The sequence below is a fragment of the Macaca fascicularis genome, chromosome 3 (assembly GCF_037993035.2).
Source record: "Macaca fascicularis isolate 582-1 chromosome 3, T2T-MFA8v1.1".
NCBI classification, from domain to species: domain Eukaryota; kingdom Metazoa; phylum Chordata; class Mammalia; order Primates; family Cercopithecidae; genus Macaca; species Macaca fascicularis.
In genome coordinates this window covers 9,903,374-9,930,859 of record NC_088377.1, presented here as the reverse complement: position 1 = coordinate 9,930,859, position 27,486 = coordinate 9,903,374, and the positions used below count along the sequence as shown (strand labels likewise).

Sequence of the window (27,486 nt, the reverse complement as noted above, 5' to 3'; positions counted from 1 at the left end):
GGAAGCCATCACCTCTGTGGGGTTCGGGCCTTGGGAAGTGAGCCCCACATGAACTTCCTGGCACTCCTGCCAGCTCCCTTTAGTGGAGTGTGGATGAACAAGGCTCATAGCCCTGCCTCTGCTTTGATACAAAGGAAAACCTTAGGTGTGTTCAATTTCCCCCTAAGGTCTGGAAATCAATTTATCTTTTTTCCTTCTTTTTCTTTTCTTTCTTTTTTTTTTTTTTTTTTTTTTTTTTTTTTAAGACAACGTCTGTCACCCAGGCTGGAGTGCAGTGGTGCATTCTTGGCTCACTGCAGCCTCAACCTCCTAAGTTCAAGTGATCCTCCCACATCAGCCTCCCGAGTAGCTGGGACAAGAGGCATGTGCCACCACGCCTGGCTGATTTTTGTATTATTATTATTATTATTATTATTATTATTTATAGAGTCAGGGTTTCACTATGTTGTCCCGGCTGGTCTCAAACTCCTGGGCTCAAGGGATCCACCTGCCTCGGCCTCCCGAAGTGCTGGAATTTTACAACTTGTTTTTCTTTAAAAAACAAAAAAGCCGGGTGTAATTATTAGCACACAATACCAGGCTGAGTCTCTCAGTTCCTGAAGGACACTTGTCTGCTGCTTTTGGGAACTTGGTGGTACTTTCCTTCCGGGCAGGGCTAAAAGCTCTTGCCTGTGACTGGTTCTTCCTGGTGGCTGTGGGCTCATAATCTACCTCATGTCAGAATCCACCTCTGATGGGATTTGAAGCCAGGGCACCTGGATTCAGCTCACAATGCTTCTAGTAGAATATTTTCATGGCCCAGGCTAATCTGAATAATCCAGTGTTTGTCCCCAGTGAAACTTTCCAGGGAGTTTCTCCAGCTGTTTCACTTCATGGTCTCTGAACTGGGTGTCCACTTGGGTTTCAGGAAGACTTTCTGTGAACACGAGGATCCCTTTGGCTTGCCACCTATCTGTGGAAGTTGAAGCGTTAGTCAGAATTCCAACCTCAGAGGCTTTTACACCTTAATGGGACAGGCTGCAGAGAGGGCTCTATCTTGTTTTCTTTTAAATTCTCTTTAAATTTTGATTCCTTCTGTAGCTGCTTGTTCTCTTCCATGTCTCTGGGGCATTTGTTAGTATACAGAAGAAACAGCTTCTTGAATAATGTCCATTATAGCTTTGTATTTAAATAACAAACAAAGACTTCCTCCCTCTGCCTTCCCCTCCCCTCCCCTTTCCTCCCCTTCCCTTCCCTTCCCGTCTCACAGGGCTTGCTCTGTTGCCCAGGCTGTAGTACACTGGTGTGATCATAGCTCACTGCAGCCTAGAGCTCCTAGGCTCATGCAATCCTCCTGCCTCAGCCTCCCAAGTAGCTGGAACTACAGGCACGCACCACCACGCCCAGCTAATTTTTAAATTTTATTTTTTTTATAGACAGGATGTCTTGCTATGTTGCCCAGGCTGGTATTGAACTCCTAGCCTCAAACAATCTTCCTGCCTCTGCCTTCTAAAGTTCTGGGATTACAAACATGAACCACTGCACCAGGCCTATTTTATTTCTTTTCTATCATACTTCAAGGCTGCACATAGAGCAGCTGCAATGCTGGCTTTTAGCACTGGAGAAATTACCATATGCTCCTTACTTTCTGGTTTTGCTTGCTTTAAAAGTTGCTACAACTTTTGACATTCTTATTTGCTGGTGGTAGGGAAGAACTTATATTCTCCAAGCTCAGATGTGCTTCCTGAATTTGGCCCTACTTTTCACGTTTTTATAAACCATTGACAGGTACTAAAACTACTCGGGGCATGACTCGTGAAAAACTTGTCATTTGTCACATGGCAAATATTCACTACAAACAGATACAGAACAACCAATCACCTACTTGCTTAGGTTTAAAATGGAAAGAAATTATTTTGGATTCTATATTTTGGGATAACTTAACGTTTTACAAGTATTACTTATTGCAGGCTGGGCGCAGTGTCTCATGCCTGTAATCCTACCACTTTCGGAGGCCAAGGCAGGTGAATCACTTGAGTTCAGGAGTTCAAGACCAGCCTGGGCAATATAGCAAAACCTGATCTTTACAAAAAATACAAAAATTAGCCAGGCGTGGTGGTGTGTGCCTATAGTCCCAGCAACTTGGGAGGCTGAGGGAGGATCGTTTGAGCCTGGGAGACGAAGGCTGTGGTGAGCTGATATCGTGCCACTGCACTCCAGCCTGGGCGACAGAACGAGACCCTGTCTCAAAAAAAGGAGTATTGTTTATTGATTGTATAAGATGCGATACAATGAATACAAATCACTCAGCATTAGGAGGCTAATTAGGCAATATGAGGGGGAATGGCTTCATCAAGAGACCAATTTTCTCAGATTTTAGGTCAGTTTCGGGATATGTTTGGGATGACCCTTATATGGGTGACTTAGGTAGCTTTTTGATTGTTGTTACCAGTTTTCATTCATTCATTTTTTTTTAAAAATAGCTGTATTGAGATAGAATTCATATACTTTATAATTCACACATTTAAAGGATACAATTCAATAGTTTTTAGTATTTTCACTGATACATGCAATCATCACCACAGTCAATTTTAAAACATTTCATCACTTCAAAAGAGAAACCTTTTGATGGGTACAGCACACAACATGGCACATGTATACATATGTAACCTACACGTTGTGCACGTGTACCCTAGAACTTGAAGTATAATTAAAAAAAAAAAAGGAAGAAAAGCATCCTGGCCCAACATTATGCACTTCCCTCTTTTACTTGTTGAATCCTAAAGAAACAAATGTCTCCTGTTCCTTTGTTTAAATGAAATGCCAAAACCATTACCCTTTCTCCTTTTTCACACTCTTCTGCCAGTTCTTAAAGAGTGACCATAAAAATGAGCACAATTATTTTTCCACACACAGGAGAAGACCAGAAAGCTCATCCTAATAGTTGTTTCGTTTGTCAGTTATTTAAGTCACCCAAAGTACTTTCAGCATGACCTGAACTTCACCAAGCATGTCACCTCAGACAAGCCATCACAATGGTCCTTTTAGTTTTTGTCTCATATAGTCAACAACAAAACATTTAAAATATGACAAGAAGATAACATTAGGTAGAGTAAAAATAACATATAAAGCTTCAATTTCCTTTTGGCTGGGCGAGATGGCTCACGCCTGTAATTCCAGCACTTTAGGAGGCTGAGGCAGGTGGACCACCTGAGGTCAGGAGTTCGAGACCAGCCTCACCAACATGACGAGACCCCATCTCTACTAAACATATAAAAAATTAGCTGGGCATGGTGGTGGGTGCCTGTAATCCCAGCTACTCGGGAGGCTGAGGCAGGAGAACTGCTTGAACCAGGGAGGCAGAGGTTACAGTGAGCTGAGATTGTGCCACTGCACTCCAGCCTGGGCAAGAAGAGCAAAACTCCATCTCAAACAAACAAAACCCCCCAAAACTTCAAGATAGCTTCTAGATAGCCAAGGCTGACCTAGTTGTTATTGGAGAACAAGCTCTTCAAAATTCTGATCCAAATAAAAGAAAACATTATTTTGTATTAGCCAAAGAAGTACACTGATTTAACCACATTGGCAGTGACATCCAAGCTCACAATAGGTTTTTGCTTTTGCATCTTCTCCAGGAAGGACAGATATTCAGCTCTCATTTGGAATCAGCCTGCGAAGAATTCCTATCAAGGTTCTCACTTGTCCTACTGCAGACACCTTTGGGGCCTATGCCCCAATTATTTCTCTCTTTTTCAAGGACCATCCCCCAGTGCAAGCGGGAAGCCAACCAGGGAACACAGTTGAGCCTATAATACAAACATCGAGGAGCTAGGATAGACAGACACATTTGGCCATAAGGACTGGGGAGCAGAGAAAGTTGATCTGTAGTGGGACATGAAATGAAACAGCTGTGGTTGGAGGAACAGAGATGAGCAGCTGAGAGACCTGTTAGCTAGATATTAGGATGGTGCAAAAGTCATAGACGATTTTGCCACTAAAAGTAATGGCAAAATCTGCAATGACCTTTGCACCAACCTAACAGTTACTTGTTCGTTTGTATTTCTGATCCCAGCTGCCTTCCTGACATGGGTTGCATGAGACGCTTGCATCTTTGAAACAACAACAAGAATAATACTTATATAATCACGTAACACTTGTTGAATCCTTCCTATGCACCATGTGCTGGTCTAAGTATTTTGCTCGTTTCATCCTCACAACAGCCCTGTGACATAACTACCATTTTCATCACCATTTGACAGCTGAGGATACTGAAGTGCATGTGATTGATAACTTGCTCAACTCTCACAGGGGCCCCATGGGGACCAGTATCCGGGTCCCCAGGGCTCTGTGGGTGGCATCCAGGAGAGGTGGCCTTGTCAGAGGATGCTGAGGGAGAAGCAGGGACCACAGAGCTGTGTATTAGCCTGAGGGAGGTCCCCAGAGGTGGAACAAGGGCATGCCTCCAGGTAAATGAGCATTCCTCAGGTAAGCGTTAGTGTCACTGTTCTGTCCTCACTGCCACCCACTGTCCTCCCCATCAGTGGGCTGGAAAGGACAGGTCTGGAGCCAGAGAAGGGGTTTGTGGTTACAGCCTCTCCCTGCAGCAGGCCCAGGTGAGGGCCTCCTGGCCTGGGCCCTCGGGGTAGCGATGCTGTCCCTCCTGCCACAGCCTTTGCAAAGTTGTCCCCTCTCACCTGACAACTCTGAAGGCAGGCCTGAGCAGGTGGAGCGGCGGCCGAGGCGGGCGGCTGTCAGTTGCTGCAGGCGGCTCTGGGGAACAGTGCTGGGCATTCCTTCTTCCACAGAGCTGAGTGTGGTTGATTCCACCGAGGATGGCCAGGCAGCCTCATCATACCGGAAGGGGTGGTTGGAAATTTAGTGTCGAGCTGTCCAGGGCCATGAAGGTGGCGGTGGCCACACATTCAAAAGCTGAGGTGCCCTGGGGAAGAACAAACAGACAACTCACTAATCCACTTAAAACCCTGAGCTAGGCCAGGTGCAGTGGCTCACGCCTGGAATCCCAGCACTTTGGGAGGCCGAGGTGGGTGGATCAGTTGAGGTCAGGAGTTTGAGACCAGCCTGGCCAACATGGAGAAACCCTGTCTCTACTGAAAACACAAAAATTAGCCAGGCATGGTGGGGCACGCCTGTAATACCAGCTACTCGGGAGGCTGAGGCAGGAGAATCACTTGAACTTGGGAGGTGAAAGTTGCTGTGAGCCAAGATTGCACCACTGCACTCCAGCCTGGGCAACAAAGTGAGACTCTGTCTCAGAAAAACCAAATCAAAACAAAACCCTGAGCTGAAACCAACGCAGACTTACATTTCAAATAGTACGGAAACTGGCATGGGGCCAGGTTTGCCAGGCCACCTGCATAGTCTGTTTGCATGGGCCGGCTTGGCCCTGAGGTCTTCAGGTGGGTGACTATCTTGAGAATGGGCTGAGGACATCCTGAGACTTGCCTGGAAGGACCTGGCTGGGGACACGGACCACCCCGAGAGTCAGCCCCAGGGTCCTCCTCCCCCAGGGATGACCCAGCCTGTTTGCTTTTCTGAGTCAGTTTCCCTGTGACCGTCCCTTTTCCCTCTGCTCTGGGGGTGCAGTAGCCAGCCTTCTCTCTTCACAGCTGCCATCAGCCTCTGGTCTCTTGGGGACCGCTCCGCTCCACACCCAGAGCTGCCTGAGGAAGAGATTTGAGGCCCTTGCCCCTACTACCTTCTGTCCTGGACCAGATGCATCAGGCAGAACCATGTGCAATGCTGATATGTGACCACTTTGACCTATGAAAATGACTTTCCCATAGGTCAATTTGGATATAGTCTTTTTTCTTTTCTCTCTTTATTTATTTATTTATTTACTTATTTATTTATTTTTTATGAGACAGTGTCTCGCTCTGCCACCCAGGCTGGAGCGCAGTGGTGTGATCCGGGTTCATTGCAATTTCTGCCTCCCAGGTTCAAGTAATTCTCCTGCCTCAGCCCCCCAAGTAGCTGAGACTACAGGCGCACACCACCACACCTGATTAATTTTTCTATTTTTGGTAGAGACAGGGTTTTGCCATGTTGCCCAGGCTGGTCTCGATTTCCTGAGCTCAAGCGATCTACCTGCCTCAGCCTCCCAAAGTGCTGGGATTACAGGCGTGAGTCACCGTGCCTGGCCTGGATATAGTCTTTTTTGTTTGAAATATCTTCCTACTAATTGTGATAGGAAAATAAACAGAAAGAAACAAAAATAAAAATAGTGGGCACACAGACTCTCTAGAGATGGTAAAGCATATTTTTTTTCTGTCTGGGCCTGCCTTTTCTGGGCCCTTTTATTAACAGGGAACTTTGTGGCTGGGCACGGTGGCTCATGCCTGTAATCTCAGCACTTTGGGAGGCGGAGGTGTGCAGATCACCTGAGGTCACGAGTTTAAGACCAGCCTGGCCAACATGGTGAAACCCCGTCTCTACTAAAAACACAAAAATTAGCTGGGTGTGGTGGCACACACCTGTAATCTCACTTACTTGGGAGGCTGAGGCAGGAGAATCGCTTGAACCCAGGAGGCAGAGGTTGCAGTGAGCCGAGAGCATGCCATTGCACTCCAGCCTGGGTGACAAGAGTGAAATTCCATCTCAAAAAAAAAAAAAAAAAAAAAAAATCGCATGATCATCTTGATAGATGCAGAAAAAGCATTAGACAAAATCCAGCACCCCTTTATGATTAAAACTCTCAGAAAAATCAGCATACGAGGGACATACCTCAATGTAATAAAGGCCATCCACAGCCCACATAGTACTGAACGGGAAAAAAGTTGAAAGCATTCCCTCTGAGAACTGGAACAAGACAAGGATGCCCACCCTCACCACTCCTCTTCAACATTGTAATGGAAGTCCTAGCCAGAGCAATCAGACAAGAGAAAGAAATAAAGGGCAGTCTGGGTGCGGTAGCTCACGCCAGTGATCCCAGCACTTTGGGAGGCCAAGGTAGGCGGATCACGAGATCAGGAATTTGAGACCTGCCTGACCAACATGGTAAAACCCCTTATCTACTAAAAATACTAAAAATACCAAAATCAAGGGTATTTCTGAAATAGTCTATCGATCCACAGAGAGTGTGGTTGATGTGCTTCATTAGTGCCTTTTTTTTGAGACGGAGTTTTGCTCTTGTCACTGAGGCTGTAGAGCAATGGCGTGATCTTGGCTCACTGCAACCTCCGCCTCCTGGGTTCAAGTGATTCTCCTGCCTCAGCCTCCCCAGTAGCTGGGATTACAGGCACCCACCATCACGCCCAGCTAATTTTTGTATTTTTAGTAGAGACGGGGTTTTGCCATGCTGGTCAGGCTGGTCATGAGCCATTAGTGCCTTTCAATCACTAAGTTATTTGGTTCATGACATTGTCTTGATTAACCCAACAGAAAAAAATCTGATTTAGTCCGACACACGAACTACCACTCATCTCATTGGTGACAAGAAGCTCCTGATAAGGATGGGCTGAAGAGGTGAAAATGAGGGCAAGTTTTGGGATTTAACTTCACTGAAACCATTTTCTTTGAAGGACTGGATATCTGATCTGATGTCGTTTACTTCAGGTCTTTGAACAAATCATTACACAGGTATGTTTGGGAAGGAAGGAGTTAAGTCTGAAAAGTGCTTGATTCAGGATTTGTTTTGGAATCACTTATCTACTGGGTTGCTGACAGCAATAAACATTTTCTAAATACCTAAAGGAAAGAAAGTAGAGTATCACCCAGTGAGAAGGTGGCAGGTGAAACTTGGTTATTTCTTTATATTAGTTCAGCTGAATGTTAGAGTTAAAAAAAAACCCTACAACAAAACAAAACAGATACAAGTTACCTTTTAAATTTGTCATGCATCTGTCACTGGTGTGTGGTCCTTTATAGTCCAAGACGGCCTATGGAACATATTTATTTTGTAAAATAAAGTTCAAAAAGGCAAAGAGATCATCAACTTAGACCAAACATGCAATAACTCCTGTAAATGGATTGTCAGCAGGCATTGACATACATTCTCTATTTTGGCCAGGAAGAGGTGGAGTTATTCTCAAGGTTAAGTAAAGGTCATCTCTCTCTGCCATACTGCCACTCAGCAGTGATGGAAAAGCAAAGCCTGAAGTTGGGTACCGGGAAATTTCACTTGGGAGACGGATGGCCCAGTCTGTCTGTGCACTCAGGTCATCTCGGTTAGTTTTCCCATAATTGTACTAGATTAGCAGTCAAGTGAAATGCCAGATTCATCACTGATAGAATCTCTGTCCTGGGTTGACAGTCCTTTAATTTGTGTGCCTTTGTGGCCAGAGGCCATTATTTCTAATTGCCTTTTTGTCCTGTAGCAGTTCATCTATCTTTCACACACACCAAATTTAATCTTCATGTTAGACAATGATGGGGAATTTGGGCTGAAGTCGTTATCAAATGAGTTTCATAAACTTTAGTAACCTCAGGGGAAAAAAAATCTTAAAAAACTTACCAAAATTTGAAAATAGTAAACAATGGTGGCTTTCTAGTAATTTAAGGTTGTTACAGGATCTCCATATTGATAATTCAAAATATCTGGGTCAATGATTTGACTCCTAAATGTAAGAAAGAAAAGTTTATACTTCTTTTATTGTACCTACAGTTTAATTATAACACATCTGATGATTTCTGATAGGAATGTCTCAATTTTTTTTTCTTCTTCACTCAACAACCATATATATATTGTAGCTGCCCTGAGTTAGGCACTGGGACCCAAGATGAATCAATCAAGTCCCTGTGAAGACAAATGAAACAGCCAAGTCTGCCTTTGGACCAGGGTGTGTACCATAGGGTACATTCAGAGAGAAATGGAAGCCCATCTGGGGGTGCGGGTGGGGTTAGGGAACATGCAGTGAGCAGCAGCGAGACCATGGGACAGGCTCTGTGAATACCAGGAGTTTCACCCACTCCACCTGATTCAGCCCTGGGGATAATGGAGAGAGGGGTCTCCATCTAACAGGTGAGGAAACAGAGGATTAGGGGGATTTGGATTAGTTTGGCTCTGTGTCCCCACCCAAATCTCATCTTGTAGCTCCCATAATTCCCATATGTGGGAGAGACCAGTGGGAAATAATTGAATCATGGAGGTGGGTCTTTCCCATGCTGTTCTCATGATAGTGAATTAATCTCATGAGATCTGATGGTTTTAAAAACGGGAGTTTCGATGCACAAGCTCTCTTTCTTCACCTGCTGCCATCCATGTAAGACCTGACTTGCTCCTCCTTGCTTTCCGCCATGATTGTGAGGCTTCCCCAGCCATGTGGAACTGTAAGTCCACTAACCCCTTTTCCTATACAAATAAAGGCTCAGGTATGTCTTTATCAACAGCATGAAAACTAACTATTACAGGGGGTGAACACTCCCATGGCCTCACACAGCAAGAAGGAAACGATGGGAATACTTGAGACCCAGTGTCCAGATCTGTGAGTTGAGTTGGTCCAGCTGAGCTGGGGTGATGGGAAGCGGAACTGCACAAAGGTCCCAGTTGCCCAGATGACCAGGACAGAAAATGCTGAACTGTGAAACTATTTGGGGATTTGTCTCTCTTTTTTTTTTTTTTTATGGAAAGGACTTTTCTGCACATCTGTTCACTTTCCTGCCCACGCCAGCAGCTCAGCGGCCCCATTTTTCGGGTGAACGTTGCAGGCATGGTATAAAACCCATTCCATTTCCCGCATTGACTTTGCACAGGCCCCATGGTCTCTTTTCTCTCAGATTCTTCACATGGCTGTCGTGAAGAGGGGTGGAAGAGAAGTTTACATTCCAACCTTCAGAGACAAGGCAGCCAAATTATGCCAAGGCCCTCTGTCCCTCCATCTGTCCATCCGACTGTCCATCCATTAGAGCCAGGGCAAGCAGCATAGGGCTCTGGGTAGACAGCCCCCAAGATACGCTTTACCTCCACTGCCACTTTCTCTGCCTGGGTTACTCATTCATTGGGCAGGTATTTATCGAGGGCCCTTCTGCCTACCAGGCACTGAGCCAGGCCTTGGGAATGAGCTGACCAAACAGGCAGCGTCCCTGGCATGGTGTGGCTTGCACAAAAGGGTACATGGGAAATAAGTTGTGAGCACTATTGTGGAGGATAGGCCTAAGGAAGGAAGCTCAGTGTGAAGGGAGAGGGGAAGGAGGGTAGAGGAGGAGGACGGGAGTTCGAGGCAGAAGAAACAGCAGATATGGGCCCTGAGTGGGAGGGGCAGGCCCTTCTGATGACTCAAAAGGAGCCGGGTGTGGCAGGTACTGGCCCACAGCCCTGTATAAGATGCCCAGACACGCTTCCTCTCTTTTTTTTTTTTTTTTTTTTTTTTTGAGACGGAGTCTCGCTCTGTCTCCCAGGCTGGAGTGCAGTGGCCGGATCTCAGCTCACTGCAAGCTCCGCCTTCCGGGTTCAGGCCATTCTCCTGCCTCAGCCTCCCGAGTAGCTGGGACTACAGGCGCCCGCCACGTCGCCCGGCTAGTTCTTTGTATTTTTTTAGTAGAGACGGGGTTTCACCGTGTTAGCCAGGATGGTCTCGATCTCCCGACCTCGTGATCCGCCCGTCTCGGCCTCCCAAAGTGCTGGGATTACAGGCTTGAGCCACCGCGCCCGGCCGACACGCTTCCTCTCTTTGAGGTGCTTAGACAAGAGGCCTGTTACAGTCATACTGCTGAGGACAATTACAGAGACTGACATACGTAGATACAGAACCAGGTATGTGTTTGAGTATCACAGATGACAGAGAGAGAAATGATGAGGCACAGTCATGCATCACTGAATAACGGGGATACGGTCTGAGAAATGTGTCATCAGGCGATTTTGTCACTGTGTGAACATCACAGAGTGACCTACACAAACCTAGATGGCATAGCCTCCTCACACCTAGGCTGCATGGTACAACCTCAGGCTCCGAGGCTACAAGCCGACACAGCGTGTTACCGCATGAATGCTGCAGGTAGTGGTGACACAGTGGTGTTTGTGTATCTAAACAAATCTAAAGATAGAGACGGTACAGTAGAGGCACGGTGGCTCACGCCTGTAATCCCAGCACTTGCAGAGGCTGAGGCGGGCAAATCCCTGAGCTCTGGAGTTTCATAACAGCCTGGGTAACACAGCAAAACCCCACCTCTACTAAAAATTAAAAAACAAAAAAAACCCACAAAAACTAGCTGGGCGTGGTGGCACACACCTAAACTCCCAGCTACTCAGCAGGCTGAGGCAGGAGGATTGCTTGAGCCCAGGAAGTTGAGGCTGCAGTGAGCAGTGATCCCACTGCACTCACACCTAGGTGACAGAGTGATACCCTGTCTCAAATTATCCAGTCTTAGGTAGTTTTATTTTTTTTTGAGGTGGAGTTTCGCTCTGTCACCCAGGCTGGAGTGCAGTGGTGCAATCTTGGCTCACTGCAAACTCTGCCTCCCGGGTTCAAGCGATTCTCCTGCCTCAGCCTCCTGAGTAGCTGAGATTACAGGCATGCACCACCATGCCCAGCTAATTTTTGTATTATCAGTAGAGACGGAGTTTCACCATGTTGGTCAGGCTGGTCTCGAACTCCTGACATTGTGATCCATCCACTTTGGCCTCCCAAAGTGCTGGGATTACAGGCATAAGCCACCGCGCCTGGCTTTAGGTAGTTCTTTTTTTTTTTTTTTTTTTTTTTTTTGAGACGGAGTCTCGCTCTGTCGCCCAGGCTGGAGTGCAGTGGCCGGATCTCAGCTCACTGCAAGCTCCGCCTCCCGGGTTTACGCCATTCTCCTGCCTCAGCCTCCTGTGTAGCTGGGACTACAGGCGCCCGCCACCTCGCCCGGCTAGTTTTTTGTATTTTTTTAGTAGAGACGGGGTTTCACCGTGTTCGCCAGGATGGTCTCGATCTCCTGACCTCGTGATCCGCCCGTCTCGGCCTCCCAAAGTGCTGGGATTACAGGCTTGAGCCACCGCGCCCGGCCTTTAGGTAGTTCTTTATAGCAACGCGGGAACATGTCCTTAGAGGAGAGAGGCCATGGGAGGTTTGATGTATACTGAAGGGGAGCACCCACAGGATCACTGAGGCAGGCAGTGGGGAGATGCAGCCACAAGCCAAGGAATGCGGCGTGAGGCTGGACAAGGCCAGGCAGCGTCCCCCTCCCACCTCTGGAGGGAGCTTGGCCCTGCTGAGGCCTTGATGGCCCTGAAGCTCACCTCAGTCTTGTGACCTCCAGGACAGCGAGATAATCCATTTCCATTGTTTGAAGCCACTAAGTTTGAGGTGATTTGTTACTGCAGCCCCAGGAAATAAATACAATGATGGACAGGAATCGGTGGAGATGAAGCACCAGAGTGGGGACCACCGTGAGGAAAAGTGTAGGGTACAGTAGCGATAACCATTACTCAAGGCCTGATTGTGGCCCAAGCACGGTTTTAAGCATTTTATACACTTCCTGTTTCCCAGTAGCCTATACAATAAGTGATGTTTACAGAGAGGTAATGTAACCTGCCCAAGGTCACACTGGCAGGAAGTAGTATAGCTGGGACTTGAACTCAGTTCTAATAGATTCCCAAAACCCATGCTCTTTTTACTTTGCTCCTTGGAGGTTGGCCACTTAAGTGCCATTTATTTACTTATTCACTATTTATTTATTTGAATAAAAATACTGAGTTTTTATTCACTATTTGAATAAAAATACTGAGTTTTGTTAGTATTCCAATTTGCAAATTAGAACTACATACCATTCCTTTACTTAATTTCTTAGCAACAGTGGGACAAGTGGGAATTACTGAGCCACTTTCTGGCATCTGGCTCACTTTTTGTTGCTCTATTCTGGGCTACCACATGCCTTGTTAAAAATGGGGAACTCTTTCAAAGGCAGATGGGGAGAACAAACACAGAGACGCCAGAAGCCTCTGCCACAGGGCGTGTGCCCAACCCCAGCAGTGATGGCTGCTGATCCTGAGACTGGGACAGGTGGACAGAGACCAATACAGTGGGTGTGCAGCACCCATGGAGGAGGGCCTTGAATAGAGAGTTGGTTGAGACACAGTCCGCTGGACACAGAGCTCCAAGCCCTGTGAGCCTTTGGCAGTTTGTGAGGGAGAGGAGAGAGGAGAGAGGAGGTGGAACCATGGGCCTCGATAAGCACAATGGCAGTGACAACAAATACCATAGATTAAAAACCAGTATCCTCTTCCATTTTGTTTGATAGAATAAGCATAAGCAACCCAAAGGAGGGTCAGGAAATCCCACAATAAATGACTCTGAAATGTCTGTTAATAATGAACTGTGGAAAATCAAAGCATATTTAGTTAGATTAGAAAAAATGGAACACCATTACATTTTGTATACTCCAAATTTGAGGAACAATACATAAGGGTACATGGGTAATCCCCAATGTTGGTGTTATAAGGAGTAAATTGATAGAATCCTTTTGGACATCAGTCTGATGTTTTATATTAAGTGTCTTAGTCTGTTTTGTACTAGTATTATTTGTATTAGTCTGTTCTTACACTGCTATAAAGATACTACCTGAGACTGGGTAATTTATAAACAAGAGGTTTAACTGACTCACAGTTCCACATGGCTGGGGAGGCCTCAGGAAACTTACAATAATGGCAGAAGGTGAAGGGGAAGCAAGGCATATCTTACATACCGGCAGGAGAAAGAGATAGAGTGCAGGGGAAACTACCACATTTAAACCATCAGATCTCGTGAGGACTCCCTCACTAGCAAGAGAACAGCTTTGGGGAAACCACCCCCATGATCCAGTCACCTCCCACCAGGACCCTCCCTCAACATGTTTTACAATCCGAGATGAGATTTAGATGGGGACACAGAGCTGAACCATATCAACATTCAAGCTCTTTGACCCTGTAGTAATTCCAGTACAAGAAGCCTAGCCCAAGGACACAATTTCATAAAGTTTAACCACAAAAGATGTTTGTTGTACTCACTGTTTAATATAGGGGAAAACAGGAGACAATGAAAGTGGCTAGTATCTGGGAGCCATACATCAACAACTGTAACACTTCTGCCTTTTTGGGGTAGCAGTGAGGAAGCCACTTCTGCCACTGTCTTCCCTATATTCTTTTTTTTTTTTTTTTTGAGATGGAGTTTCACTCTTGTTGCCCAGACTGGAGTGCAATGGAGCGATCTCGGCTCACTGCAACCTCCACCTCCCGGGTTCAAGTGATTCTCCTGCCTCAGCCTCCCGAGTAGCTGGAATTACAGGAGCCCGCCACCATGCCCAGCTAATTTTTGTATTTTTAGTAGAGACAGGGTTTCTCCATGTTCGTCAGGCTGGTCTCGAACCCCTGACCTCAGGTGATCCACCTGCCTCGGCTTCCCAAATTGGTGAGATTACAGGTGTGAGCCATCACGCCCAGCCCCCTATATTCTTTACACCCTTGGGAAGAGCTGTGACTTATCCGATGGGTGAAAATGAGCCAAGAGTGACTGCATGGGGTTGTCTGCTGTCCGCCTGGCCCTGCCACCTCCTGAGCATGCAGCTGGTCAGGCCCCGTCTCTAGGTCTGCAGACCCAGTCCTCCTTACATCAGTCCCCAAGTCTAGATTTAGGGAAGAAAGCATGATTTTGGCTTTAGGCTTATGCAGCACTTGAAAATCTGGCTCCATCAGTAATAAGGCAGATGCTGTATTTTAATTCTTGTCAGGTGCGTAAGTCCTTCACAGAAGGGTGGTGAGGAGTGAGTGATTGAACTTTCCCCAGGATATGCCCACTCATGGTGCATTCACTGAGAACATTCAAAAGAGGTTGCCTTAGAAACCAAAGTATCACATGGAGAGATGGGCCTCTTGGGGCAGCCGCAGCAGCTGACGCAGGCTGACTCACAACCGCTTCTAATATGCCAGGCTTTGTGTAAACAGGCTTTATGACACAAGTGGGCTGATTACAGTGCAAATGGAGTGTGACATCTGAGTCACTGTGAGGCTCTAGCTGGCTTCTTCCAGCCCTGGCCATAGGGTCCCCTGTGACTGTAACCTACACAAGCAGAGCTTGGGCATGCTGGATTTGCAGAAATAACCTTAGGCAGGTATTGAATTATTGGACGATATTTTCCCCTGCATTATGTGAAAATATGAATCTTGGTCCACAAATGTACTTGTTCAAGAATTGTATTTTCCACAGTGCCATCATTTCTGACTCTGCGACTCCTTTGGTCCCTAATTGAGATTTCCATTGCATTTCTGACCTCTGAGACTTAAGTGGTGATAAGGCATACAGAGGAAAAGAATATCTGGTCCTTAGTCATAGGTCCAGATAGGTAATCGCTGAAACATCCACTGTGCTTGTCCATGTGGCCCTGTTCAGATTTAGTGGCTATCTCAATGTGCAGTTCTTTGAAAACTAAACTCTGTTATGACAAGCCATTGACATTTTAGGGTTTTTATTTATTTATTTATTTATTTAACAACGGAATGACAAACTCTCCTGACTAGAAAAGGTGGGATAAGTACATTTCTTCCCACCCCAAAGTAGTAAATAGCGCCACCATTAACCTAATTGTGTTAAACTGAGTGAGACCCATGAAAACTGCCACAGCCTGACCTGTACCCCAGCAAGATGAATCAAGAAGAATCTCTGTTTCCTCTTCCGTTTTCTGTCTTCCTTTCCCCATGTCCCATCAAGTCTGTTCTAGTTACTGGCTGGTGGGTCTGTACTATGCAATGTACTGGGTTCCAGGACTATTGCTGTAGGAGTTGATTTATTTGAGTTTTCAAAGTTCTATGTGGATGGGACTGTTAATATGACATTTTTGTATATCCTACTCAATCTTTAAAAAAGTGAGAGATGCAAGAAATTTTGGGTTGGGTCAGTGTGCTTAAGGATGACTCCCATTCTTATGACAGCCTAGGCAGCAGCTTCTTGAGGAAACCCAGGCATCTGATTGAGATCATTTTAACTAAAACAGGGCAGGTCAAGAAATTAGGGAGAGCAGAATTTTGGATTTAAATTATGTAGGCTTTTCATCAGGTGATTTCATACTTGGGCTTTTACTTCTCCCTGGGAGTTGAATCACTGGAGGATGTTTTGTTAGTATATGGAAATTTTTGTATTATTGACACTTTCTATTTGGAGTATTTTAAGCTATTATTGGGGCTCATTGCAAAACAGTATCTTTCAAACTTTTTTCTTAAATTAGGACATGCATTATACATCATGGCAGAAGCACCATTTTTACAAAAAAAAAAAACCCACAACTCACAGCCTGGGCAACATAGGGAGACCCTGTCACAACAAAATAAATAAATAAATAAAAAGATTAGCTAGGCATAGTGGTGCATGCCTCTGGTCATGGCTACTCAGGAGGTTAAGGTGGGAGGATTGCTTCAGCCTGGGAGTTCAAGGTGCAGTGAGCCATGATGGCACCACTACATTCCAGCTTGGGCAACAGGGTAAGACCCTGTCTCAAAAAAACCAAAAACAAAAAACATCTCAGCTGGAGTTCTGAAAGCAGAGGCTGGGACACAGGCTTGTGTGCAGGCAGTTTACTGGGAAAGTGACCACAGAGAGCAGGGCAAAGTAGCAGAGGGTACAAAACACAGCAGACAGACAAGCACGTGGGCTGAGTCCACCACCATCGTGGCAACTGCAGCTCAATCCCACGAGACCTTCTGAGGAGCTCATGGAATGCAGCGCAGAACTGTCTCCTTGGGGCTGAAAGGCAGATGTGTACATCCACTGACACTTGTCCCAGGTTGGGCTCCAGGCTGGTCCCATGGGTGTTAACCCCCTCTCCTTCCAGAGTGTACTATAAGGGGTACCTACGTGGATTTGGTTAAATTCGCATGAACTGTTTGGGGCATCAGTGGCTGGAGTAAGAGGTGAACAGAGAGGGTCTGAAGTGGTTGCAAGAGATGTTCAGTCAAAATATTTACCCTTACCGAGTGCAATGCACTGACATATTCTACTCTAGTTCATCACACACACACTAGTGGAGGCCCACTAACCAGTGGTTCCCAAAGTCCGGGGGTCCCAAGACCATATTTCGGGGGCCTATGAGGTCAAAACTATTTTCCTACTACTGCTGAGATGTTTTTGTCTTTTTCATCCTTGTTCTCTCATGAGTATACAGTGGAGCTTTCCAGAGGCTTTGTGACAGGCACTAATGTCACAGACTGAATGCACACGCAGATATGAGAACCGGCTGTGTTCCATGAAGCCAGACATTAAAGAGACTTGCAGAAATGTAAAACAATTCTACTTATCTCACTGAAGTTTTTTGTTTTACAAAATATAATTATTTCTCACAAATATGTTTATGCTAAATTTGTCTTTTTAGAATCAGCTTAGTATTACAACAATGATTTGGGCGAAATGTTTCTGTAACAGAAATTTTGTTTCTAATTATGTGATATGAATTAATTTTATAACTAAAAGGTAATGGATTATTTATAAACAATTACTTAAAAATTTTCTATTTTAATTTTAAAATATATCTATATACACAAAAGGTCTTTGGGGCTCTCACTCTTTACAAGAATAAAGGGGTCCTAAGATTTTAAAAAAAGGTAGAGAATTGCTGCACTAAACTGATCATGACCCTCAAAAACACTGCTGCCCATAGTTTGCAAAACATTGGTGTTCCTTTCATGACCTGTGAGGACAGAGTGGTTGGAAACCAGAACGAAAAGTTAATTTCAGGCTTAATGTGCAGTAAAACACTAGAGTCCATGAAGGTTCTATTCTGACCCATTTCAAACCCGTCTCAGGTCCATCACCGGTCCTAGGGGAAGACAAGGGAATACCGCTGACATGAGCAGGAGTCTCACAAAGATGGGAGGGAACTGCTCGGATAACTGCTGGCTTTCTCTTTCAAAGCTTACAGCTACTGCCCTGCTTGACTAAAACTCAGTTAAGTCTAGTCATATAAGGGAGTCCAATCATGTAAGGGAGTCATTCTCGACCCTGGCTGCATATTGGAAGCATCTGGGAGATGTTAAAAAATTACCCCGATGGGCTCTACTCCAGACCAATTAATCAACATTTTCTGGAGGTGGGCATTGGTACTGGTACTGTTTTTCCCCCCCTTTTTATTGAGGTGTAACTTGCATCAGAAGCAGAAATCTTAATAATTTAATGATTTTTAAAAAACATGTATTACCTCCATGTAACCATAACCACCACCCAGATCAAGAGGTAGGGCATTTTCAATTCACCAGCAGGCTCCTTCATGCCTCCTCCCAGTTAATACTCTTCTCCAAAGGTAACCATTATTCTAATATTTGCCACCATAGATTAGTTTTTGCTGATTTTGCACTTCAAATAAAGGGAATCACACAGTAGTTTATTCTTTTGTGTCTGGCTTTTTTTTGCCCAATGTTATGGCCATATTAATTCATATTATTAGGTAGCGAAGTAATGCATTCTTGTTTGCACGGCTGTGTAGTGTTCCACTGTAGAAACAGACCATGATTTATTTACCATTCTATACTTGCTGGATTTGGCTGGTTCCCTCACACTGCTTTTCTTTTTTTTGAGACGGTTGCCAAGGCTGGAGTGCAGTGACACGATCTCGGGTCACTGCAACCTCTGCCTCCCAGGCTCAAGCAATTCTCCTGCCTCAGCCTCCTGAGTACCTGGGATTACAGACGCCTGCCAACACGCCTAATTTTTGTATTTTTAGTAGAGCTGGGGTTTTGCCATGTTGGCCAGGCTGGTCTCCAACACCTGACCTCAGTGATCCACCTGCCTCAACCTCCCTAAGTGCTCGGATTACAGGTGTGAACCACTACGTCCAGTCCCCTCATACTGCTCTTAAGTGTGGTGACATGCTCTCACCATAATAAAACAGGAACTGAGACAAACTAGGGAACAGGAAAAGCAGATTCATGTTATCTATCTCATGCTTACTGGGTAAGGATATGGTTATTGTCCCCTTCCCAGCTCCTCCTCTGAATCTATTCTCCATTCACCAGTTAGAATGACTTAAAAAACAGAAATCAGGCTATGTCACTCTTTTCCTTCAAGACTCCCAACAGCTTGATCCCAAAGTGCCTCAAACTCATCACACTTATATTTAAGTCCACACTTCCTACACTGACCTACAAAGCCTTTCACAATCTGAGCCCGGTCTCTCCAGGCTAACCTGGGACCACATTGTCTCGTTTGGTATGCTCTAAGGCCAATGCCAGTCTTCTCTCTGTTCTTAGGACACACCAAGCTCCTTCCCACCTTATGGTCTTTGCCTCACCTGCTTTATACTTAGATCCCAACAGCCTCTCTCTGAGAGGCCTTCCTTGACCACCCAGTGTGAACTAGTCATCCCTTTGCATTCTAGAATACATTATCTTAATTCTCTGCATAGCACTCATCAAATCACATTTCCTTATTTATTTGCTTAGTCACCTCACCATGCCTCTAAAAATGTAAGCTCTTTGAGAAAGAATCTTACCATTACTTCATCACCAGTGCCTAGAAAAATACCTGGTACACAATGAGTCCTCAACAAATATTTGTGTCTTAGACATAAATCTGATGGCACAAGTACTAAATGTACCCTCCCCCAAAACTAAGGATTTGAATTCTGGGCCCCTCAGGATAAACAGGAGGAAGGACACCATTGCCCTTTGCAAATTACAATATAAATGCCTCTCTGGAGGAACTTCTTGATTATACTGACACTGATTTTTTTTTAAATTCTGCTATATGGTAATGCAATATTGGATTTATCCTGTTCATTAACAATTAATACTTCAGAACATTTACAATATTCATTGAATATAATCTAAGAGAAGGTCAACTGACATTTTTTACTTCTCTATTAATAAGAGAGATGGTCAAATTAATTTATGGCCAAAATTATAATGGCAAAAATGTATAAATAAATACGTGCTTGGTGTTAGTATGGTTACATACAGTTCAGTTTTTGGTGTAAAGTTCTTTGGCTGCAAGAAAGAACATGTGGTTTACTTCACTAATAGAAATATCTCTTAATGCTGGAATGGCCTCCTCTTGGTATTTCTTCTGCTGTTGATTTTTAGCATAGTTATCTGTAAGAAAAGACCAAAAAGTTCTGTTTACCCAAGCAATTTCTTCTACAGTCTCTGTGTCTGATGGAGACCCACCACATAGTTTACTAGGCCGATGTCTGGATAGTGACAAACATCATGTTTAACATAATTAAATGATAAATCCTGTCTTTAGAAGAAATGTCCCTATTAAAATAAAAACATAATTGGTAAAGTATTTTTTTCATCTCTAACTTGGAAAGAAATTAGTATTTTAATCAACTGTACAATGATGATTAAAGTCTCATTTGCACATTTCTCATGGGAACAGAATTATATCCAGGCCTTGAAAATGTATTTAAATCAACACCACAAAACTATTAAATCATTTGGTATAAATATTCATGCAAACTTAACAATTTCCCCTCTTTGCACAAATTATCTATTTGCTGCCAATTCCAATTAAGAATGCATGGAATGCAGTGTATTAGAAAGACATTTAAAAATAATAGAATTGATTTTCGAAATAAATTGTAGAGGCTAATAAAGGTTTTGAAAAGTTGAAAAATCATACCAGGGAACTTAAAAAATACCTTACTTTCTAGAATTTAACCAAGCTCAGGAGTCTGATTTATTTTCATCTTTAGACTTGAAAGAACTTAAAAAAAAAATAAAACCAGAAGAATGTGTTGTGGCTCTTTTATCCACCTAATTGGAATAAGGAGTACACAACGATCCTGAGGAGGATACACACCCCCAAAGTCCTTTTTCTGAACAAGGTCTGCATGTACTATTTGCTATCTCTTGATCAACAGTGTCTGTTCAGGATAAAAGAAGTTTCTCTCAGGCAAAGTTAATGGGAACATATTATAGACACATATAGTATATACTTGTCATTTTATAGGAACATACACCTGCTAACCAGTGTTATAATTCATTATAATTTATTTCCTCCATGAATATAGCTAGTGCATATTCATCAGAACTTAATTCCTTCATGCAAATATTTCCTTTTGTATAAGTTTGTATTTATTTCTGTTAGTAGCTTCTTTTTACTGTCCCAATGTGTGTATACGTGTGTTCTCTTTTAGGATGGCGTTTCATTCTTGTCGCCCAAGCTGGAGTACAGTGGCGCGATCTTGGCTCACTGCAACCTCTGCCTCCTGGGTTCAAGAGATTCTCCTGCCTCAGCCTCCCAAGTAGCTGGGGTTACAGGAATGCACCACGACTGTGTTATGCAGCCTGTTCTTTGTTGCTTTTCTGGGTAAAAGTGCTAATACTCTACTCTTTCATTGCCCCAGCACTTTCCTTTTATATAAAGTTACCTGTGATTGTATGAATGGAGTCAAGTGGAGAGGTACTCATCATGTTAATCCCAAACAAGAGCACGTAGGCAATTACTATAGTAATAAGGAGGTAGACAGGTAATGCAACTGCCCAGTATCTGCCAAAGAGAATATTAAAGTACATAATAGACACTTTAAAAAAGCTGTAATTCTCGAGAGTCAGTCACAAAGCCAACACGTTTTTTAAATTTAAATTTTATAAAGTTATACATGTACACAGAGACAAATAGTTTCACTTATAATGAAAAAGTGCAGTCCTCTATCCCACCATCTCAACCTTGGAGTCTCACTCTCCAAAAAGAAATGCTTTGAGCACTTGAGCTGTCTTCTGGTACCTACCTCCTCATTGTTACAAAACATGCGCATAGTACTATTTCTTCATTTTTTCCATTACAGACATTTTCTCTAGACTTGCTAATATGGAGATGAGGAATTAACCTCCTCCTATCCTCTTCTCTTCTATACTTACATCACAATTTCTCATTATAGCAGCAGGTTTTAGAAGTAATTGTAACTATATAAACAAGTTTGTAATGAAGATCTCAGTGCATTATTATTATATATTTTCTTGCACAACATTTTGGGTTTTTTTCTAGAATAATTACATCTTTTTGTCCGTTCACTTGGTTTTCCATGTGTCCACCAATACCAGAGCCTCAAATTCTCTGACAGGACTCTATTATGCCTCTCAGTATCATTATGTACATGAAGTGCTATTTATTTATTTTTTTTGAGAAAGCATTTCCCTCTGTCACCCAGGCTGGAGTGCAATGGCACAATCACGGCTCACTAGCCTCAACCTCCTGAGCTCACTTCAGCCCTGCAAGTAGCTGGGACTATAGGCACACACCACCACGCCTGGCTAATTTTTAATTTTTTTTGTAGAAATGGGGTCTTAAGATGTTGGCCAGGTTTTGTTTTGTTTTGTTTAATGATTTGTTCTCTATTATTTTCTCTTTCTGGAACTTCTAATAGTTAGATTTTTAACCATTATACTTTCTTCTGTGTTCAATTTTTTTGTTCTAATTTCTAGAGATTACCTTTATTTTCCAATCTTTCAATTAAAATTTTAATTATCATGTTTACAATTTCCAAATACAATAATTTCCTGAACATTCCTTTTCCATAGCATTTTCTTCTTGTTTCATAGTTATAATTCTTTCTTACCTCTTTGAGAATTTTATGTTATTTAAAATTTTTTTTCTGTTTCCTGCATTATCTCTATTTCCTTCAAATTCCCTTTACTTTTCTGCTTTTTCAATTCATGCTAGAGGCTTTATTTTAATGTCTGGTAACTTAGAGTAGTCCATTCATATTTAAAAATGAAGTGCTAACAAGTGAGTTGGAGCACTATCTGTATGTGGGCAGGGATGGTCAACTGGTGAGCCTCACTCTAAGAGACTTGGCCACTTTACTGGGGTCCTCTAAATGTCAGAAATTATAGATCCTTTCTCTTGGGCTGGTCAGCTTCCTCAGGAAATAACTATCTATCTTTTTCTGTAAGGAGTAGGGTCTATAAGCCTGGAAGTCCCAAGAGGGAAGATGGAGGAGGATGTAAACCTTCTCATTAAGCCATGCAGATTTCACTTACTTCCCTGTTTTCAGTAAGATGCCTCATTCCCACACTCAGACTAAGAAGCCCCCATGCTAGAGACTCTTACTCAACCTTGCCAGAGAGTAAAACTCCTGTTTTCTGCAGGGGAGGGCAGGGCAGGTCTCCCAGCTTTGAGGGATGAGAGAGGGAGACTTCAAGGCTGAAGCCTTTAAACATGTTTTCAGTCTAACCCAGAATTAAAGAGCTACCTGGTACCCCAATGTCTGAGCTATTCTGGAGTTCTAGGGCACAAATATTCTTGCTGGCTTCACTACTTCAGCAATGTGAAAATCACAGAAACAAAGGCAGTTACTTCTCACCTATCACAATCCACTTTCCAAAATGTGGTTGATAACTCTTTTCTGCTATCCTATTGTTTCTGTGGTTTATATCTTGTTTTTTTTTTGTTTTGTTTTGTTTTTTCCCTGTAGGGTCATTTTAACAAGATTTTTGGAGGAAATGGATGGAGATAAACATGCATGTTCATGCTACCATCTTTAATTAGAGAGGTATCAATAGCGATCTTTAAAAAGCTTTCAATTTCGATATGGCTATTGATGAATTTTAGGAGAATAAATATTTAAGATTTGGATAGGTTTAAGAAAGGATATGATTCCTCAAAATAGCATTAATTATATCCTCGTTTAAGAAATACATTAAACTTACTTTTGAGGCCAATAGGTTAAACCTAAAGAGTTTAGCCAAGATTCAGGAATAAAGGCCCACACGAGGTAAAGTACTGTAGAAAAGAAAAGAAAAAAAAAAAGAAAAAAAAAGAGGGACGAGTCAGTAAGACATATATCTAATATATTAATCTATTAAGATTCAGATAAAACAGAAAGCTCTTTTGAAGTGTCCCTGATTCACAAATGATTTTTTCCTCCTCTCAGTTCTTCTAGCTCCTTCTTTGTACAATTCTTATAATACTTATAATTACTGTATTAGTCATTTTTTAAAATATCTTAACTTTCACACTATATTTTAAGCAATTCAAGGACACAAATCACGACCTAGCAATTGTTGTAATCCTTATTACCTAGCAATTTGCTTTATGTGCAGTAAGTGTTCAATACTTCATCCCCACAAGGTTGAAGTAATTATAGACATTTAGTTGCTCAAAGGGAAATTTACCTATCCTAGTTCTCATCCACCACATGTTGAGCTTCTGCCTTATCTCCCAGAGTACAATGTTATTTTCCTTAATCCCAAATCTCTGCGGCACTCTTTACTGTTATCCCACCATAACAACAACAATGGCTAAGTTCTGACCACTCACTGGGTTAAGCACAGTTCCAAGCATTCTGTACCCATTATTTAAGATAATCTTCCAAGACAATCCTCTGAGGCAAGTACGCAATTTTAACTGATGAGGAAATGGAAGCTTAGAAAGGATTCATCACCTACCCAAGGTAAGCGGCAGAGACAAATTTTAACTACCTACTACATCAGTGATGATGCATTCTTTTCTTAACAAATATGTATTACAGAATTCTGTATGTCAGGAGTGTGAGACACAATATTGAGTCCAAAAGAGATGGCTTCTGCCCTCCCTAAACTTAATATCTAGTGGTGAATAGAGAAAATTGATATTTCCACTACATTGTGATAAGTGCTCATGAATGAGTAATAAAAGATGACGGTGGCTCACGCCTGTAAGCCCAGCACTTTGGAAGGCCGAGGCGGGCAGATCACGAGGTCAGGAGATCGAGACCATCCTGGCTAACATGGTGAAACCCCGTCTCTACTAAAAAACACAAAAAGCCGGGCTTGGTGGCGGGCGCCTGTAGTCCCAGTTACTCGGGAGACTGAGGCAGGAGAATGGCGTGAACCCGAGAGGCGGAGCTTGCAGTGAGCCGAGATCGCGCCACTGCACCTCCAGCCTAGGCGGCAGAGCGAGACTCCGTCTCAAAAAAAAAAAAAAAAAAAAAAAAAAAAAAAAAAGACACAGCAGCACATTAAAAGGCCCTCCTTCCACTCCGTATCCTCCTTCCCCTTGCTTAATTTCTCCCCATGGTACTTTATCACCTGATACTGTATACGTTTTTCTTATTTAATTTGTCCATTGACTATCTCCCCCCAGCGTTAGAATAAAAACTCTATGAAAGCAGGGCATTTTTGGCTGTTTTGGTCCTTCCTAGCCTGTAACAGTGCCTGGCACATGGTAAGCACCAATAAATACTTGAATTACTTTTTGGTTGTGTGTATCATGGAATTTAATTTTTTTTTTTTTTTTGAGACAGAGTTTCGCTCTTGTTGCCCAGGCTGGAGTGCAATGGTGCGATCACCGCAACCTCCCCCTCCCAGGTTCAAGCGATTCTCCTGCCTCAGCCTCCCAGAGTAGCTGGGATTACAGGCATGCGCCACCATGCCCTGCTAATTTTGTATTTTTAGTAGAGACGGGGTTTTTCCATGTTGGTCAGGCTGGTCTCAAACTCCCGACCTCAGGTGATATGCCTGCCTCGGCCACCCAAAGTGCTGGGATTACAGGCGTGAGCCACTGCGCTGGCCAGAATTTAAGTCTTAAAGTGATTGCTTTTATTTATTCATATAGCTTCTAATCCTTGATACATTCTTTGAACAAGGATTTACGAAAGTTGCTAACAATAACATCAGTAGCTAACACTTATTAAGTCCTTAACCGTTCCTAGGCATTATTTTACATGCTTTACATAAATTACCCCGGTTAATCCTCACAACAGTCAGAAGAGGCAGCAGAGTGAAGTCAGTCGGTGTATTTGGGTTCAAATTTAGAGGCCTATCATTTAGTAGCTTTGCAATCTTGAGTAAGTTACTGAAACCACAGGATGCTCATCTTTAAAGGACAATAATAACAGAACCTACCCCATAGAACTGTTTCATGTGTCATAAGCATTTAATAACCATCATTATCACTAACCTTTTACAGATAAGGAACCTGAGATTCAAAAAATTTGCTGAGCGTCCCAGCTCACATGGGTAATCTGTGGAGGAGTCAGAATTTGAACTCAGTTGTAACTTCTTCACTTCATTTCAGTTGTAACAGCCTGGCCATTACATTCATCTGCAAGCTGTACTGATGGTGCAGGCTGATATATTTTAGTTAGGGTTCAGAAGTACTACCACTCCTCCACTTTCCTAGTTTCCAAAGAGTTGCAAAACGCTGGATCAGGGGCACTCAATTTTCTCCCTCTTGTGTGCCTCAAAATTCCCAAATCCTTTTGGGGAGAGACTTGGGGCTTGCTGTGTGACTGAGCATACTAGTGTCTCAGTGAGCGTCAGTCTCCGTATCTGTAAAACGGAACGTTATGGGGATTAAGGGAGATCCAGGACGAAAAGGACACACCTTTCAACCTGACTTCTCTGGGCTACTTCTTTTGTTCCCCAGATCCCCGCAGGGCACACTGGTGCCATACCAAGCTCCTCGGGTCCAAACCCTCTCACGCCCTCATTCACGGCCTTTCCACGTCGTCCCTCTCTCCTACTCTTTTCTAACCAGCATCAGTGCCAGGGGGAAAGGCCTCTGTAAAAGCCTTGATTTTCCAGTCTGGTTTCAATGTCTCTCCACCGTGCTCCCCTGACACTGAGCACTAACTGTAGATTTACTCATCTGTCTCCTCCACAAGACCACGACCTCCTTAAGGGCAGGGACCAGGCTTTATTCACTTTGCCATCGCGTCTGGCGCTGTATAAATATTTGTAGAGACTAAAACCTCCTAGGCTAGTGCTGGCACACAGAACACTCAACAAACACGAGTTCCCTTCAGATTCTCTTAAAAAGAGACATAGGGAGAAAGAATCAACAGTTCATGTGTACACAGTCTAACCAATGGATTCTTCCCTTGTCACTGAACGCCAGAAAAAGCCCCTGGCCATCCATCAGGAAAGTACTTACTGAAGCCAAACTGGGAGCTTAAGAAAAGAACAAAGCCATAAATCGCTCTTTCTGGCAATGGCGACGGTGAATTTTCCACCATTTTTCCTGGGGCTTTAGACAACCTGTGGAAAAGGAACACAATCAGCCATCAGCGAGGTGCTCCCCGGCACCATTGGTCCATTCTCGCCCCATCGCTCCGCCGCGGGCACGGCCCCCGCCGCACAGAACCGCCTCCCGCGCCCCCGTCCGCAACCCGCGCCCCCGCCTCGCGCGCACACAGGCACCCAGGTTGGCGCGCGCCCCGCAACAGAAGGGGTGGCGGGGGATAGGGCAGCGAGAGGGGCTCGGGGGGACAGAGGCGCGCTCCAGCTCTGCCAGCGTGGTCTCCCTGTGGGAGGGGAGGGCAGGGAACAAGGCTCGCGCGGCGCCCACCAGCACGCGGGCCTGCTGGGTCGCGGCGCCCAGGCCCCGGGCCCTGCCCACTCGTGGAGATTTATATTTCTCATTCGAGGCAGGGTATGGGGGGGCCCTCGACCTCGGGTCCTTCGTACGCCCACCCGGGCCCCTCTCGACACCTCGGCCACCTCAGCGCTGAGTTCTCTGCGCAAGGGCCGACCAGGCGCCGCAGTGGGGGAGAAAAGAGGAAAACCTGAGGGAAAGGCCTAGGCGCAACGACACCCCCCACCTTGGCGCAGGCGCACGAGGACCCTCCCTGGGTGGGAGCCGGGCGGCACGAGGCCGGCGTGATCCCGCGAATCGCCACGGCGAAGGAGGGGGC

General features: G+C 44.2%; 1 protein-coding gene across 8 annotated transcripts; it reads right to left on the bottom strand.

Moving 5' to 3' along the window:
* Positions 1-207: 207 nt before the first annotated feature.
* Positions 208-27,478, bottom strand: PIGP (phosphatidylinositol glycan anchor biosynthesis class P). 8 transcript variants are annotated; one of them, XR_012432000.1, is made up of 9 exons: positions 27,394-27,478; positions 26,727-26,830; positions 23,522-23,594; positions 21,241-21,359; positions 19,824-19,957; positions 8,450-8,552; positions 7,817-7,874; positions 4,674-4,918; positions 208-952 (listed from the first exon to the last, which is right to left on the bottom strand). XR_012432000.1 is itself a non-coding variant. In XM_005548702.5 (5 exons), the coding sequence occupies exons 1-5, from the start codon at positions 27,212-27,214 to the stop codon at positions 19,827-19,829; spliced, it is 501 nt and encodes a 166-aa protein (XP_005548759.2). In that variant the 5' UTR covers positions 27,215-27,478; the 3' UTR covers positions 18,019-19,826. The 8 variants fall into 8 exon arrangements, 5 of the variants coding, with proteins under 5 accessions (XP_005548759.2, XP_045245228.1, XP_005548760.1 ...); XR_012432002.1 differs by lacking the exon at positions 208-952 and adding an exon at positions 4,115-4,365; XR_012432001.1 differs by lacking the exon at positions 208-952 and having other exon boundaries at positions 3,521-4,918.
* Positions 27,479-27,486: the final 8 nt, after the last annotated feature.

What these genes read in the sequence shown, in the direction of transcription:
- PIGP (XM_005548702.5), bottom strand. Translation starts at nt 27,214, where the DNA reads ATGAGAAATATAAATCTCCACGAGTGGGCAGGGCCCGGGGCCTGGGCG. An exon ending in AAGCTCCCAGTTTGGCTTCA is followed by an intron (nt 23,595 to 26,726) that starts GTAAGTACTTTC and finishes TCTTTTCTACAG; the next exon opens with TACTTTACCTCGTGTGGGCC. An exon ending in CTCCATTCATACAATCACAG is followed by an intron (nt 19,958 to 21,240) that starts GTAACTTTATAT and finishes CTTTTCTTACAG; the next exon opens with ATAACTATGCTAAAAATCAA.